The sequence below is a fragment of the Typopeltis vanoorti genome, chromosome 3 (genome assembly GCF_054136105.1).
Source record: "Typopeltis vanoorti isolate ZY-2024b chromosome 3, IOZ_Tvanoo_1.0, whole genome shotgun sequence".
Classification (NCBI taxonomy): Eukaryota; Metazoa; Arthropoda; class Arachnida; order Uropygi; family Thelyphonidae; genus Typopeltis; species Typopeltis vanoorti.
In genome coordinates this window covers 65,622,503-65,639,920 of record NC_143551.1, presented here as the reverse complement: position 1 = coordinate 65,639,920, position 17,418 = coordinate 65,622,503, and the positions used below count along the sequence as shown (strand labels likewise).

Sequence of the window (17,418 nt, the reverse complement as noted above, 5' to 3'; positions counted from 1 at the left end):
AATGTATTCCATATAAATGGTGAATTACAGCAGTTTGGTGAATTATTCAGTTTTACTTTTTTCCAGTAGGTACTACACATACCAGCCACTGAATCAGAAACTTATTTAACCTCTTCAAGCTTGAATTACAGCACATATGTGGTTTTGGCATATTTTTCACAAGGTGCTGGATTGCATCTACAACATACCAGGTGTTTACCAGACAGTCTTTTAACTAGCTCAAATGACAGAAGAGGACTTTGCTCCTGAATCTGTTTTTCCTAACACATCCCATACATTCCCACTGGGGTTCAGATCAAAAACAAATTCATTAACACCTAAAGATATTAGACATCTTTAGTAAAGTCGTTCAAAAACATGGACATTTTGAACGACTTTACAGATGGAAAATAAATTTCAATGCCCAGTATGAGCCCACTACCTGCTTATTAGATGCAGGGAAGATGTTGGAAGTCATTGTCAAGCTCACTGAACAATTCTTGTGCAATGGACACTAGCAATGTCATTCATGAAATAACTATTACCTGTTGGATAAAAAGTCAACATTGCAGGATGGACTTGATTGGCAACAATGTTTGGATATTCCTTGGAGAAGGACACTTGACATCTCAGCAATATCAGGGGACCTGTTCTGTACCAAATGCTCATGTCTCACACCATGACCCCACCTATAGAACCTTGAGTTTGTGTTTACAAGGCAAGCTGGGTTCATTACTTCATGGGGCTCTCACCAAACTCTGTCTATTCTCAGTACAGAACAAGGTGCCGTGACTCGTTGGACCACGACTTCTTTCCAGTCTTCCAGTGTCCAGTCGCAGTGTTTCTGATACCACTGAAGACAAACTTTTTGGTTCTTCACAGAAATCAGTGGTTTCCATATAGGTATGCGACTGCCAATACTGATACTCTTCAATTCCTTGCACATAGTTTGGTGAGATATGGGTGGGAAACAGCCTTCATAAAATGTGTTGATCAGTTTCTGCAACACGGGAAGTTCTGTTTGTCCATACAAGACTTCTCAAATAATGGCAGTATCGTACCTGATAGACTCTCTTAGGACCACAGACAAGCAATATGGGTTATTTTACCACTGATTAAACACCTTGTGAGAAACCAGTTAAACGCTGCTGTTTTCAAAATCATAGTTCCAGCCAGACAGTCACCCACAATAAGCCCTTTATTTTTCACATTTACCAACAGCAGCATTCTTAAATAGTTACCTAGAAGACATTGTGATGCATGTGACCAAGTATTTTGCATATATGCTGCGTAAGTGATGTTTACATACATCTGCATGAAGATTTTCTAATTCAGTGGCCTGTGTGTCCACTAGAAAAGAATTCCAGTGAAATCCAGACTTCAACCTTCTGACCATGCCTTCTGAATTATGTAATGCAATCAATGTAGAATTTTAATGCCTCCATATTAGAGTATACAGGGTGTTCGGGATAAATTTGACATATTTATAATTAATTATATTTTTCCGTAAGTTACATGTATTAACACACACTTCTCTTCATTTAAAAGTTTGGACCCTTCTTCATTCATATACAAGATGTCAGAAAGGATGGATAGCTGGAACCCACCTGAATCATGGAAGAGAATAACTTGTATCATGATGATTCGTGCCCGCCATCAAAATAAGGATATTACGACTGCTGCCCAATGCTCCCTGAATACAATAAAAACAATCAGGCATGAACTAGAGACTTGCAATGGTGACTACGAGGATGTAGCAAGAAGAAAGATCCCTAGCAGACGATCTGATTGCGTTCGTACAGCAGAATTCCTCGCAAATCTGCAGGAACAGGTGTTGAAGAACCCTGGCATTAGAATTCGGGCTTTGTTCGTGGAGTTGCTAACTGTAGTCAAGCCCTGGATAACAAGGGTAGCCAATGGTAGGCCGTATGTATGGCAGCAGGATTCGGCCCCTTGCCACACCTCTGGGAAAAGTCAAAAATGGTTGTCTGAAAATTTCTACGACTTCACCAGTCCAAATGTTTGGCCTCCAAACTCCCCAGACCTTAACCCCATGGATTATTTTGTATGGGGCGCAGTTGAAAAAGACACCAATCGCACTTCCAGTAATACAAAAGCCCAGTTAATGGATAAAATTAAAACAGTTTTTGCGGCCCTTCCCAGGGAGACTGTAGCATCAGCTTGTTCGAGGTTCCGAAGCAGAATTGAAGCTGTGATCGATGCTAATGGTGGTTATTTTGAGTAAATCTTGTTGATAGTATTGTAATTAACTCTGCCTGTAATGTTTTTTGTCAATTCATTAAATTTAATAGATACAAAGAAGATTTTCTTTTTCCTTACGAAACTGTCAAATTTATCCCGAACACCCTGTATCTGATTGAATATCATCTTCACCAGCTGTTCTACATTTCAGGTTTTCAATGATTTTTTCCTACCTCAAGTACTGATATGTACTCTTGACTGCATTTCTGCTGAATATTTTCTACTGCTATTTATTAATCAATCTTTATCAAGTAATCACTCCAAACAGCTAGGATATCTTTAGTATCAGTTTTCATGTCAAATTTATCATCTCTGATTCCTTTTACTTCACTCTTTGTTCATTTCTAAGCTTTTTTTTCAATAGCCTTCAAAACATTTTGCTTTATTTCTCATTTATATTCTTACCAAAGCCCTGCCATCGCTTTGTAAGGTATTTTTACATCACTTTGATTTTATACATTTTTCTCTATATTTTCTCAGATCACATGCAGACTCTTCTTTTCCTTAATTGTCTCTTGACTTCCTGAATCCACTATCCTCGCAAACATCTCACCACATGCCTTTCTGACTGAAACAATGTTTTCCTCAGCATCTGCCACTACATAACTAAGGTTTGTTTATTGTTTTCAGAGGCTTTAATTTTTTTCCTTCGTAATTTTTATATATTTTAGTTTACAGCTTACGTTCAACTCTGATTTTTAAAATTTTCGGCACATAATTTTTCTTTTCATTATGAATTCCTTTTGATCCTGCTCCAAACTAAATAGCGATCACTTCCTACTTCAAATCCTTCTATATATTCTTGCGTCATGAACTAGTGTGAAGATCTTGCTATTAGCAATAACATAGTTAATGACAGATTTTTTGATTTTTTTCTCTCCATGTGAATTTGGACACATCATTATATAAAAACATAGCATAAGTGATGACTAGTTTGTATCCTAACTAGAGATATGGAGAGTATCTACTGTCATTAGTTTTGCTCTTTTCTCCAAATATTCCTGCCATTTTATTTGTTTGGCATTCATTTCCTACCCTGCTATTTGATCTTCAACAAGGACCAACCATTCCTGTATATGTAGTTTACATTTGTGTTGATTGAAAAAGGGATTTCATGAATGCATCTTTTTTTTCTTTTTAACATTCTTTATTCAAACACCATTACTTTTTTTTTATAATAATAAATATAAAGAAATTATTTATTGGAAAAACACAAAAAACTGTCCCTACTGCTTGGTGACTGAAATATGTCTTCCTATCATGACATTTTTAGTTTCAATTAAGCACAGTAAGTAGATACATCCATCATAAAATGTTTTTCTGTGTTGGGATCAAAGAAGAGTGAGTGAGCATCTACATTTTATTTCCTGATTTTGTACCAGACCTCCTTGGTGTTTGCTAATCTAGTGACAGCAGATGTAAACTGGCACTTTTTGGTTCTGATGGTGAATGCTTAGTGATTGGCCCAAGCATGAACAAGTTTCTCCCATTGAAGTCAGTGCATTTCAGTGTTTTGCACTGTCTTTATTCTCATGTTCACTATTATCACATTAGGCACAATGACAGAAATTCAACAGAAAGTGATACAACCATATTTTTCTGACATTTAAAGCAGCAAAAAGGTTCGGGATATAGAGAATAAGAGGGCAATTGAGATATCCTGCATTCACTGATGTTGGAGTTTTGGGGTGTTAAATGTAAAGATGCTATTCTGGTCAGCACTAGGATACCATCTCCTACAAATAAGAATTCTTATGGCTGTCACTCCTTGATCATTTAATTTGGCACAAATTACCTTATCAGGAACATTGAGGATATTCCATTCCGGAAACAGTCGGAGTTGCTCTGACTGTTTCTGGGAGGATGCTTCAATACCTCACTTGAAACATCCTTCCATTGAAGATTCATGTGAATCCCCCCCCCCCCCAAGTAAATATCATTATTTCTACTTTTGTCTTCAACATTCATCGGGGATCTTAAACATTTAGTTTTTGCAGAGCTTAAAAAATTACACTGACACAATAATTTTTAATGGACAATTTTATTATTTTCATACAGGAAGAACTGGAGATCAACTTAAGCCAGCAGCAAATGAGCTGGTGCGCACGATACCAGCAACATGTGAGCATTCTACATGTGCAGGGTCATTACATCACAGTAACTACAAATTGACCATTACAAATGGATTAAAAACAAAAGCTCTTCCTTAAACACAAACCAACAAGCTTGCACACTACCTCTGGAATGCTGAAGACCGGATGGAAAGTTAACACACCACTAACCCCAAAGGCCTAAATAACATGCACTGATGGGCATTCTTTACCCTCTAACACCTACTGTCACAAAAGTTTTCAAACTTCTTTTCAAATGACTACTAACTGGCTAACTACAAACTTATTTTCCATCCAAATAACAAGCCACACATAGGAACACCAAAACTGCTATGCTTCAGCAATGTATATAAATATTATATAAAGGTATTTCATACACAATCTTAAGTTTTGAAACTTAGTTTGAAACATTGATCATTGGAAAAGTAAATGAAATAAATTGCATTCTATAAGTTACAAAATGATACATAGAAATTTTTATTGTATCAAATGTAATAAATACACATTTCTTCACTAGTGTGATGGAAGCACAGTGTTTTGTTGGTAAAAGTGTTCCAAGTTTGTTTAATCTGAACTATTAAAAAAAGAAAAGCAACTGCATAGCAGTATTATATCGAAGAAGAAAATAGTTTTAACAGAAAGAAGAGAATAGAATGGAACAGAAAGAATGCGATTACTCAATGCTAGACAAGTTAATTTTCAAAGACAACCATTAACATTTCACATTAACAAATATAACTGCAATTAATGCAAATCCATGAAACATAGTAAAAATAATAGTTCTGCATAAGCATCTTGAAAACTTACAACCAATCATCATTTCCCTTAGTACTTCCTAACTTTTTCATCCAGTCAATAGGGCTAAAATGTAAGAAAATTACAGAAAAATAAAAATTTGAGGTATATTAAAGTATCTTTTCACTGATGTTCTGCCAAGAGCTCAAATTAAACAGGTGTGCACAAAATACAGAGGGAAAATGAATTTCCTGTAAATTTGTTGTAGGTCACTTTTTTTAATGATGTACCTGCTTGCAGTAATTAGCAAAGTAGTGATCTTTGAATATTATATTATTAACAATCTGGGTTTCAATACCCCTGTAATCGTAGAAATAAACATTCCTTATAGAGGTGAGAAAAAAAATCTATATACACAACATAATTTTCATACAAGTGTATAATTAATTAGCTTTTACAGACAGAAACATACACATAAAACAATGAAACATATGTCTCCATAAAACTGACTGAAGTGTTATGAGACAAAATTATCTAAACTTTCTTTTTTTTCTCAAAAGAAAGATTCAAAATCAAGTAATTTCATTTAAGTAAAATCAAGTTAAAGCTTACATTGCTACTAATATCTGTACTTTAGATCAATTAATTAAAACACTAAGGTCTATGAAAATGTGCACTTCAAGTTAAACTTAAAAACAAAGAAAAATCATGGGGGGGGGGGGGTGAGGCTATAATTCTTAGGCATACTGTTACAGCAAGTGACCTAACTGAAATAGAGAAGAATGGGGGAAACATTATGGCTCGATGAGATCAAATAATATTAATGATGACAAAAACCATCCAATGTCAATGACAGAACAAACATGCAGCACCAACACACTGGTAATATGGTGATGAAGTTAAGGGAGGCCAAAGTTTGTGATGAGCTGAATGGCAAGGGAAAGAATGGAAGATACACCTAAGATGAGCTATCTTTATGTAGCATAACGTTTTGTCCACAATCTAGCAATACGATCATGCTCTTCTCTATGCTGGAGATACTGTGTAGCAATGCTACCAACCAGAGGATCGGCTAGAAAAGAAAAACAAAAACACATCTGCATCATAAGATTATGTATTAATGCCAAAAGAAATTGATACAATAAAAAATAGTAAACCTACTTGCGTATTCTCTGCATCTCACAAACTTAACATTTAGCTGTCTGCATTTATATTAAACTGTAAGTCAGTGTTTTTTATACAAATTTTGAACTTTTAAATGGTATGCAAAGTAATAAATTTAAGTATTGATGAAATGAAATGTTATACTTACATTAAGCAAAAACCTTAATTATTTTCTTATAAACTTATGATGATGAAAGATTGGAAAGCAGCCAGTTGTGTATCAACTATATTAGTTCATACACAACATTCCTCTTTTCTCCACAACCTCAGTGAGACTGGGGGGGGGGGGGGGGGGAAGAGGTGCAGATGAAATGATTGTGCTAATAGGAAACAAATGATTTGTAAGGAAGTGTGAATGAGGCAGTGTGGGATATTAGTGTGTTGCTAGAGATGGTGAAGCAAAGGTGTGTGTGTGTTGCCAAGGTATAATTGGAAATTGAGGAGAAGAGTAATAACTGCAAATGGCATCATAGCCAAACTGTGCTGCAACATCAAATAGCATTTTGCATGCAGAGAAAATGAAGGAAAAAACCTGCATAAAATACATTGTTTAAATACAATTTTTCCAAATAAAAACTTATGTTCAATTTTTTTTTTCATTTTGTTTTAATCCTTTTTAATTTTTCTGTGCGCATTTCAGTATTTCTGGTGAGCTTGAAGTAAATAACAATGCATAATTTATTTTTCACCAATGTTGTAATTGTCTGTTTGAAACATTATAACATATTAATGTTTTAAATAGCATAGTTTGGCATAACACAGAACATTTTTGGCAACCTATTAAAACCATGCTATGCAAGGTATTACTGTATTTTATATTGCATATCATGTTATCTCTACAAAAGTTCAATATCCAGGATAGGTTCCCCAACATAAAAAATTAAAGAGTTACTTTGAGAGGGGCACCTAGGTACCATACTTTTAGAGGACACATGCAAACAAATAAATTTATTAATAAGAGGGAAAAAATGAAATATTCAGAACAATCATTTTAAGGAATAAATACATAGTAATTTATGAATTATGTATGTCTATTTTATTACTCATCCAAACATCACTGGCCCATCAACAGAACATCTTTGATATTTTGCCAGCTTTTAACTATATAAAAACCATAGCTTGACACATATTTTTCCATTTTTGTTTACCCCTGTTCAGGGGTAAAGTAATGCCTTGAATGAAAGAGGAATACTAATTTTTTGGATCCTGAGAAGGCAATGGTTGTAATGTGTTTATGCAAAGAGAGTCTCAATGTTAAGATGATGGGGGAGATCTCCTCTTGCCTAGAAATTTCAGTGCTGTCAAAGGTAGAAATGTGAAGATACACCTATCAGGAGTTGGCATTAACAAGATTATCAGAGCCCCATTTAAGAATGGTTTGGAGACTAGAATTTAGACTGGCAGAAATTTTTGCTCTGTGAGTGTGGTGGTTTGTTTGGTGAAAGGTTTGTCAAGTTGGTCATTAATGTACAGAAGAAACAGGGTAGGTGAAAGGACAGAACATTGTGGGACCCCAGCATTAGTTGCATAGTTAGAAGATAAGGAACATCACACTCAATGTACATCTAGTGATAAAACTAGTAACCCCCATTGCAGAAGTCACTGGACAGACTGAATGAGATGGAAGCATACTTAATAGGCCTTGTGCCAGATCCAGTCAAAAGCCTTGGAGATATCTAGTTGGGATTCACCAAACTTTTCCATGGTGCTTATTCAGAGGTGTATGACATAGGTGAACAGATCCTCTGTTGAATGGCTGGCAGAATCCATGCTAGCAGTTGTTTTTTAGGCAAGTACTTTCAAGATAGCATAGAAGTTTGGCTGTTAACAGTTCTCTCCATTACTTGGGAGAGGACTGAGGTGTGGGAGAGAGAGAGAGAGAGATTAGGTGATAGTTTGATGGCAAGGATTTGCCACCTTCTTAGGAAGAGGTTGGACATGGGATAATTTCCAGGGTGTAGGGTAGATGTGAGTGAAGTAAGAGAGCATAAAGAGGCAACACAGAATAGGAGTTAATTCTAGAGTACAAATTTTTGGGACAAATGGAGGAATGCTGTCAGGACCAGGGGACTTTTTGGTATCATATGAATATCTTATTTGGATTTTTCTAATCCTATTCAAATAAGATACCAAAAAGATCAGAGGAGGCATTGAATGTTAGGTATTTGGAATGGTTGAGGGACATTTACCAAAATCATCTATGCAGACATTTGAGGAAAAGTATGATGCCAGGAGATTGGCTTTCTCTGTGAGTGATGATGCAATAGACCCATCTGGATCAGTGGGAGCAGGGTTGGTAAAAGTTATGGTCAACTGCTTTGGCCAGAGACCAAAATGTGTGTTACACCTGCAATTTCTATGTCATATTTAAATCATCATGAGATTAGTAGTAAAAATGTAAGTTCAGCTATGGTATGCATACATGACAGTGACATGAATGTCATAGAAATAGGAAGATGGTTCCAGACAACGAGGTACGAGAGAAGGAGATCTAACATCCCCACATTTTTATCATGCTTAAAAAAAAATGATGTAATAAAGGATAATAAGGGAAAATTCTATTCAAGGTACTAAAATGAACAATTTGCAATTTGCAGATGACAGTCATTATTGAAGAAAGTGAAGAGGAACTAGAAAGAACAGCGCTGAAGTTAAGTGAAGAAGGAAAGGGATATTGGGCTGATGCAATATTTCATCATATGGAAGGTGGAGAGGGAAAGAACACTGGGGGGAGGGCATCCACAGAAGTCAAGTTTGCACATCATTATGAAAGGGGGTAAGAGCTAAATTTTTCTCTCGCAGAGCAGCAAGTGAATTGAACAGTTTGCTTGTTGAAGTGGTAAATGCATCTCGTGTGAATGACTTTAAGAGAAGGTATGGCCAGAGCTTGGACCACTGCTGTCATACCTTCTCTTATTATCTGGGGTCTCAGATAATAATAATATCTGCAACATCTTGAAATCATCTCTCCTTCAAGATGTTTTTCATGCTAATGTAAAACAAAGATTATGGAGAGGAAGCACATCTAGTGAGTAAATCAGGTCAGGAAAACCAGAGGGATGATGTGCTTTGTTAGTAATTTGATGATACTGAGGCTCATTTCCAATGAATTGTTTTGAAGGCTTTGGAGAATAGTTCTGTAAACAGTCTAATGCATGATCTGGCTATGGAGGATAAATTCTTGATGGATCACAACCTCCACAAAAATTATTACCCACATTTTCAAAATGCAAATACCAATGAAATGTCTGGGGCTGACTCAATGTTGTTTCTCTGTCATCTTATCAAATTTGCAGCAAAACTTGCTACAGATGTCACTAAATACCTTATGTGGTTGCCATGCAGATACTTTGTTAACTGTCTAAGAATGAGAAATTGAGAATGATTGACTTCTAGTACAATAATTAATCATTTATAACTTTGAATTTCTGAAATTAAGTTTCACATAGCTCTGATTTTTTGATAATGATATATAACAGCAAAGCTTAGTGGAAATGGAGCTGCCTCAGTTAACCAACCTGTAAGGCAGTTGGTTGCACTGAGGCTACTTTAAATAAGCTTAGATTACTGATTAAAATCTATTTTATAAAAAAACACTGATCAAAAACACATACCTGACTATTCATTAATATTTTGCATCTTTCTACAATACTGCAGTTTTTTTTTAATTAAAAACAAAAAATATAAATCCAATAAAATTAAAAGGGAGAAGAAAATTCAGAAATGCATCAACGTAAAATAACCCACTACTATTCCAAGCAAAACAACTGATTTTGATGGATATTGTGATGCACATTAAAGAGAAATATTGATTAATCCAACTGATTTTAGAATGAAAAGCAGCATTATATGCTTAAGTGAATTTTTATACCAAAGAGTAAAATAATGCTTAGAGCAAAACAAAATTTTTTAGTTTCTAGGATACTGTGAAAGCTGTGCATGTTAATACCACACATCCTTTTATTTAATCTCATAGAACATCAAAGTCATTCCAAGGAGGGAATTGATTTACAACCTTTTGTGGATGAAGGTGCATTAAAAAAAAAACTATGGAATAAAGTTAGAAACATACTTAGTGCAAGCTAATGAAATCTATGAAAGGGAATTATTTCAAGTTTGAGCCCACAATCAGAATAGATCTAAAGAGATCGATCTCAGTGGCATCTTTCCTTCAAAAAACAGTTATTAATAAACCAGATTGCACTTTCCAAACTGGAAATTCTAAGCAAACATTTTAATAATGTGTTATGCACTGAAGCGCTCTAAGGAACTTTAAAAGCATTATACAGTGTTTTTTTTTTCTTAATTACAAAAATATGTCAATTGATTACATTTAAAGTAACCTGTATTTTGAATGATCCACCAGAAAATAACATCCATAACCAAAAAGCAAGCTATACAAAGACTTTAAAATAATCCCAACATCATAATACTACCTGCAGATGCAGGAAATTCTACAGTTATCCTAAACACAGAAGATCAAAAAAGGAAAATGCAAAAATTACTCTTCATAGACATTTACTTGCATTGATTGATCTGTTAGGAGTTATTCCAAGAAGTAATCACAAGAAAACCAATAACTTATTGCAAACTACTTTCGCAATAAGTTATTGCAAAATAAGTTTTTGCAATAAATTATTCCAAGGCTAAATTTTCAATATCCAAGAGATACCTAACTAAGCTTACATTCTCCACATCTGCTTCCTTGTATCTATGCAATTCTTGACATTTACATGCAAATGTCCTGCTCTACCCAACTGCATTGATCTTCCTGTTTACAAATTCTCAAAGAACATCTATTAAATTTATCAAAATTCTATTTTGATAAATTTAAAATTCAAAATTCTTCATCATATTTATGATAAAAGAAATATACATCAATGCATCAGACTTTAATGCACATTTCTACTCGCTTCGTCTACTGAAACCTAAGTTACGGATACTTCCTATATGAAAATAAAATTTTGGACTTGTGATAGACTTCCCATTATCTTCCCTTGATAACTCATCCATACAGTCACTGAAAGACAAAGTTCCTACCTCAATCCCAAGGAAACATATGGATGACATGTTCATAATTGGAAAACATGGAAAAAACAAAACTTTCAGTACACAGCTCTTAACAGACAATGAAAATATCAGGTAACTTACTTGGCTATGAGATAAACAAAGAGCAGTAATTCCCAGGGTTATTTATCTCATGAGATTCTTTACCATGGCCACAACAAGTATGCTGAACTTGCTCTACACTATTTAACATCTTAGCATTCCATTCAATATTCTGACAGAATCTACTAGCTTCTCATCAGAGTTTAGCATGGTATTCTCACCTATAACAAAAATTAAAATGCACCTCCCTGAGGCTGGTGCCACTCAGTTATTGCAAAACATTAAGGTGATTTGTAATAAGTAAGGCCAATTCAAAAGGCTAACACTTATGTTTTGGTAAAGAAACTTGTTTTGTATTTCTAGGATGACAGCCAAGAATTCCTATCCATCACTTTACCAAACTAAGTTAAATATATTTACTCAGCAGGAAATCTTTTAGACTATTCTGCATTAAGTAAATGAATTTCAGATTAAACTAAGAGTGCAGTGACATTTATGAACGTCTACCAAATGAAAACAAATATGAATTGTCATTGAAGTTTAATGACTATAAATATAAATTAAAGTGAAATGTTAACCTGGATTAACTAACCTGGATTACAATCAGTCAAAAGTGAACAGATGGAGAGTAGAACTTTAGAGATGGTGAGAGCAGGACTCCAGTTGTCCTTTAATATATCTAAACATATTACTCCTTGACTGTTGATATTACAATGGTATATGCGTGTCCGAAATGTTACCTGTAACACAAGACATAACTCCTAATTAATTATTTTCATTTCATTAAAATACTTACTATTAAAGCTTTAATTACTAATTGAGTATTATATATTACTATCTGTTATATATGGACAAACAGCTCTCATTAAAAGAATTTAAAAGTATATTGTAGTTAATTTAATCTAGCAGTGGGAAAGAGCAATACTTTTATGGTGCTACTACTGATTCTCACTGCAGTAACAAACTTGCTAACTATAACAAACTTCCAAACTTCTGCCTTAGGTTCACAGGCACAATACTATTCTAAAATACTCATGACAGCAAATTATTCACAATAACAAACTACTTTACACTCCCTGCTACAGTGAGAGTTATTACTGTACCTCAAGTTACGAGCCTTCATTATTTTAAATAACTATGTCTGACCTGCAACATACAGTAAGTCACCTTTGCAAATAATAATCAATGTCTAGTCATACAAATAGGTCAGAATCATATGCAAGGTCAGAATTTTATTATTTATTTTTTTATGACAATTCCATTCAGTACTGAATGTGATTATAACAAAATTATCTAAATGTTTAGATATTACTTAATTCATTTCCAATTCCGTATAACGGAGGAAAATTATGTGGAAATGAATTAGATAATATGAAACCATGATGCAGAAACCAAGCAAGGTATATTTTCAGGCCACTTCAGTCCTCCATAAACAGAATAGTGGTTTCATGCTAGCTAATGAAAATCATGTGCCACATCATTTAAACACACACACACACTGAATTATATTTTTGCAACAATGATTAACTGATGACTATGTATAGGTTACGTATAACATCCAATGATAATGGTGAATATGAAGATTTTTTTAATCAGATATCTTGTAAATTTTCCAAGTGCTTCTGGTAGTGTAATAAATTAAATTCAGATGGTACTACTGCAACAGATGTCATCACCCAAAGACAAGGCTTTCATTGCACAATGAAAAATATGTCATTTTACACTTTTTAAATGTAATCTGAAATAAAGATTCACATCAATGAAATATGAATTTCTAGAACCTGTGAATAAGTCAATAAAATTTTTATAGCTTGTACTGCAATAAGTGTTCCTATTCACATACTTTAAGATTATTATTATGTTTGAGAGTTCTCTAAAGTTTCATTGTGTGACTTTTGCTTTCGTTTTCAATTGTTTCCTTTCATTTTGAATAATTTATGAAAACTTAACTGGAAATGATAATCCTATTACTTTATATATAATTACAAATAAAATCAACAAGCATATCAGTAAAAAAAAAAAAAATCCTGGGTAGGGTGGTGATCTCATATTGGGTGATAAAGAGTCTACCACTCAGACTTTCACAAACATCTCAGAGAGATTCAAGCCTGTTGGTTGGAGAGTGGGTTCACTATCCACTTGGTCAGTCTAGTAAGGTTTTGTTGATCGTTGCTAAGCTTTCTTTTAAAAAGAAAATAAATGATAGTTTTCAGAAATGGGACTATTATCCTGGCAAGTAATGCCACCATAAACACACATCTTTCCTAGTTGTAGGAAAGGCCAACTAGATTCCAAGGTTAATGACTTTCACTACTCTTATTTTTAGAGGTACTTGTGGCATAGTATAATTATTAAAAAACACTTAAGTCCACAGTAATAACTTTTAATTAATAAATAAGGTACAGATATTTCATACTAAAACAAATAGTACATCTTCAGTGTTACAAACAGATAGGAATGGAACATAAGTAATGAACATTGGGTGGATCACCTATTAAAATAAATTATTGTCGCGAGCTAGGAAATGAAAGAAATTAATAAATAATTAATATTTAAGATAATTGGTTTTTTTTAATGATTACATAAAATAAAAGTCTCCCAGATCTCCGAGAGAGAGAGAGAGAGAGAGACAATCATTTCGATTTAAATTCGGTCAGTGTAAAATAGCTTCACAACTTTCTTTAAAGAGGCGTTCATATTTGAACCTGCATCTATGAAGGAGAATAGCTTTATCCCACTGGATATTATGGGTAGTGGTAATACTGTGTCGTGCTAGACCAGACTTCCAAGGTTTGTTGTAATCAATATAATATTGATGTTCTTTAATTCTTTTGATTTTATTGATTACAACAAACCTCAAAAATCTGGTCTAGCACAACACAGTATTACCACTACCCATAATATCCAGTGGGATAAAGCTATTTTCCTTCATAGATGCAGGTTCAAATATGAATGCCTCTTTAAAGAAAGTTGTGAAGCTATTTTACACCGACCAAATTTAAATCGAAATGATTGTCTCTCTCTCTCAAAGATCTGGGAGACTTTTATTTTATGTAATCATTAAAAAAAAAACAATTATCTTAAATATTAATTATTTATTAATTTCTTTCATTTCCTAGCTCGCGACAACAAAGTATTTTAATAGGTGATCCACCGAATGTTCGTTACTTGTATTCCATTCCTATCCGTTTGTAACACTGAAGATGTACTATTTGTTTTAGTATCAAATATCTGTACCTTATTTATTAATTAAAACTTATTACTGTGGACTTAAGTGTTCTTTAATAATTTCACTACTCTGTTAAATATCACAACCTTGCTTATTAGGGACCAAGAGTGGGTGTTGCCATATTTAGTCCATGAGCAAGATTGCATTTATCTTTTTCATGTAGTATGGTTGGCAGCTTTAGGAGTATGGAAAAAAATTGTAAAAGCCCTGAACCTCTCCTGTTTGAGGATATGGGCTCAAAATTTTCTTGTCCCTTTCAGTTGTATTCATTCACTATTTCTATTGCTCTGACTTTTGATAATGACCCTGACCTTCACGAATTTGTTCGTGAAACTTTATTAGTAAGACACCAAACAGTGTGGCATTATTCTTCGAAACTAACATTTTCAGAACTCAGACTAGTAGTTACCATTTTCTAATTCTACTGATCAAGCAGGAAAAGATGTTTCCAGCTTGATCAGCAGAATTAGAATCTTTCACAACTTGTCCATCTGCCCATTTTCTTGGCTCTCCCAACACCCACGATCTCTTCTTAACCAGCTCGCCTAGTAAATATATTGTAGATATCTGCTGTCCTCTTGGTAACTCCAGCCATAACTTCATCCAGGCATCCTTTCCTAGAGGATGCTCTTCACTTAACCACCCTCAGTCTTACCTTTGATACTATAACAGTACAAATAAGATAACTTGCATGATGTCTACTCCTTCCATTAGTGGCACACCCAGGGTGGGGGCCAAGGGCCCTACCCCCATGCCCCAAAAAAAAAAGAAAAAAGTTAAAATCCACTAAAAAATTTTTCAAAATACTTTTCCTAATTAAAATTCATTTTTTTTTATGTTGTGTCGTGTCTTCTATTTCTATACTACTTATGAATTAGCGGTCACATAAGGTGAGAGTAACCTATAGCAGTGTTTCTCAACCTGTGGTCTGAGACGATGGTACAGGTGGTCCACAGGCAGACTTAAATTAACCAAATAAATCTATATATTTTAATTATCCAAACAAAACAAATTAAAATTGAATAAGTAAAATTTATTGAAATAAAATGGATACTTAAAAAATAAAATAAAAATAGGGGCAATGTTCATTCCATGAACATTCTGCGATAATTTAATTTGTAGCAGCAGAATGACAAGTAATAAAAGAGGGATTAAGTGAACAACAATATGGTTTTATTGCTTCCACTTTCCCTTGCTGTTTTGTCAGATTTGAAGTGAACATGTGTTGTCCACATGACCACATTTCAACCAATTGCTTGTTGTTTATTGATTTTTATTGTTGAAGGGTTTCCTCCATTAACCAAGGCTCAATATATCTTCAGAAGTGCTAAGTAATACTTAGACAAAGTGTGTTGTAAGTTAACCCATATTTATATATTTTTAGGAAATCTCAGGACTGAAAGATAAAAGCAAGCACTTCAACCAGTTGAGTTGAAATGCTAACTCTCTTCAACTGAATTCCATATGTGCAACTGCCATAACAACATTCATTATATATATATATTTCTAAGTTTTAACACATTTACTAATTTTAACACCTTCGGTTGAACTTTATTGCTGCTTTGTGGCAGGCGAACTCACACACATCTAATTAATAACAATAGTTTTTAGTTAGATACTGTGTTTGCAGGTGCAACACATGGTTTTGCTTGAGTCTAAATAGCATAGTTTCTGTATGAAAGGACATGTGATTCATTAATTAGTGTGTGTTTATCCCAGTTGTCTCTAATTGCACTATTTGTTGAGAAATATATTACACAGACTGCTGGTACCTTATTCACTTACATAATAAAAGTACTTGTTTTTCTTGCCTCTGCAATATAGTGGCTATTGGGAAAGGCATGTTGTTTACTGCAGGAGCAAATTACTATCCCCTGCTCTGAACGTGTTTCAGCTTTTTTTCATTTGCGAGGTATATGCGAAACTTTTTAATTTCTTTTTCCGAAAAGTAAAATCAGGGGTGCGAGTTATATTCGAGTAAGTACAGTATTTCGGATAAGTATGGATAAGTACATTGGTACCTTCTCTAGAGTATTTTATTGAACTATTTCAAAAAAACCAAAAAAAGGATGATTCAAATGTTAGTAGCAATGTTGGCGCTATTAATATTATCAATACCGATTTGGATTCGGTTTTCCAGTCGTAGGTATGACAAAACCATCGAAGTTATTAATAATTCTCACGACATTGCATTTTTGAAAGAACAAACATTTAATTCTGATGATAATTTAGATATTGTGAAAAAAAGTTGTGGAAACCAGAACCAAATTTTAATTTTCCTGCAACCTATGCTGCAATTCCAACCGAAGTTTTCAATACATATGGTTTGAAACATTTACATGGCTTGTGTACTCTCAAGTTGAAAATAGTGCATACTGTAAATATTGTGCGTTTTTTGCACCTGCTAATGTTGGAAAATCTAAATCTGAAGTACCTGGGCAATTGGTTATGCAAGGTTATAATAACTGGAAGAAAGCCATTGAAAATTTTAATAATCATCAAAAAACAAAATATCATATAACGACTGTTATGACTTACGAAAGACTAAACAATATTCAAGATGGAAAATTGTATTCCAATCAATTCAACAAATTGATGTAGATAGTGCATCGCAAGCTGCAGTTAATCGGAAACGATTACAGCCGATTATAAAAACAGTAATTTTATGTGGTCGGCAAAATATACCCTTGAGAGGACATCGTGATTATGGAGAATTTTCATTTGAATAGGAGCCAATTGCCAATGAAGGCAATTTTCGAGCTTTGTTAAGAACGATAATCAATGCGGGCGACAAAAATTTGGCTGAACATTTTAAACATTCTGCCAAAA

General features: G+C 34.0%; 1 protein-coding gene across 1 annotated transcript in view; it reads right to left on the bottom strand.

Moving 5' to 3' along the window:
- Window positions 1-4,266: 4,266 nt before the first annotated feature.
- The window catches only part of LOC150108222 (ubiquitin-conjugating enzyme E2-24 kDa-like), a 219,033-nt gene continuing 205,881 nt past the window's right edge, over window positions 4,267-17,418 (bottom strand). The window contains exons 5-6 of the mRNA XM_090415670.1: window positions 11,953-12,100; window positions 4,267-6,159 (exon numbers count right to left, since the gene is read on the bottom strand). Of these exons, the coding sequence (XP_090271796.1) occupies window positions 6,062-6,159; window positions 11,953-12,100 (246 nt within the window). The 3' untranslated portion in view covers window positions 4,267-6,061. The remainder of the gene's footprint in view (window positions 6,160-11,952; window positions 12,101-17,418) is intronic.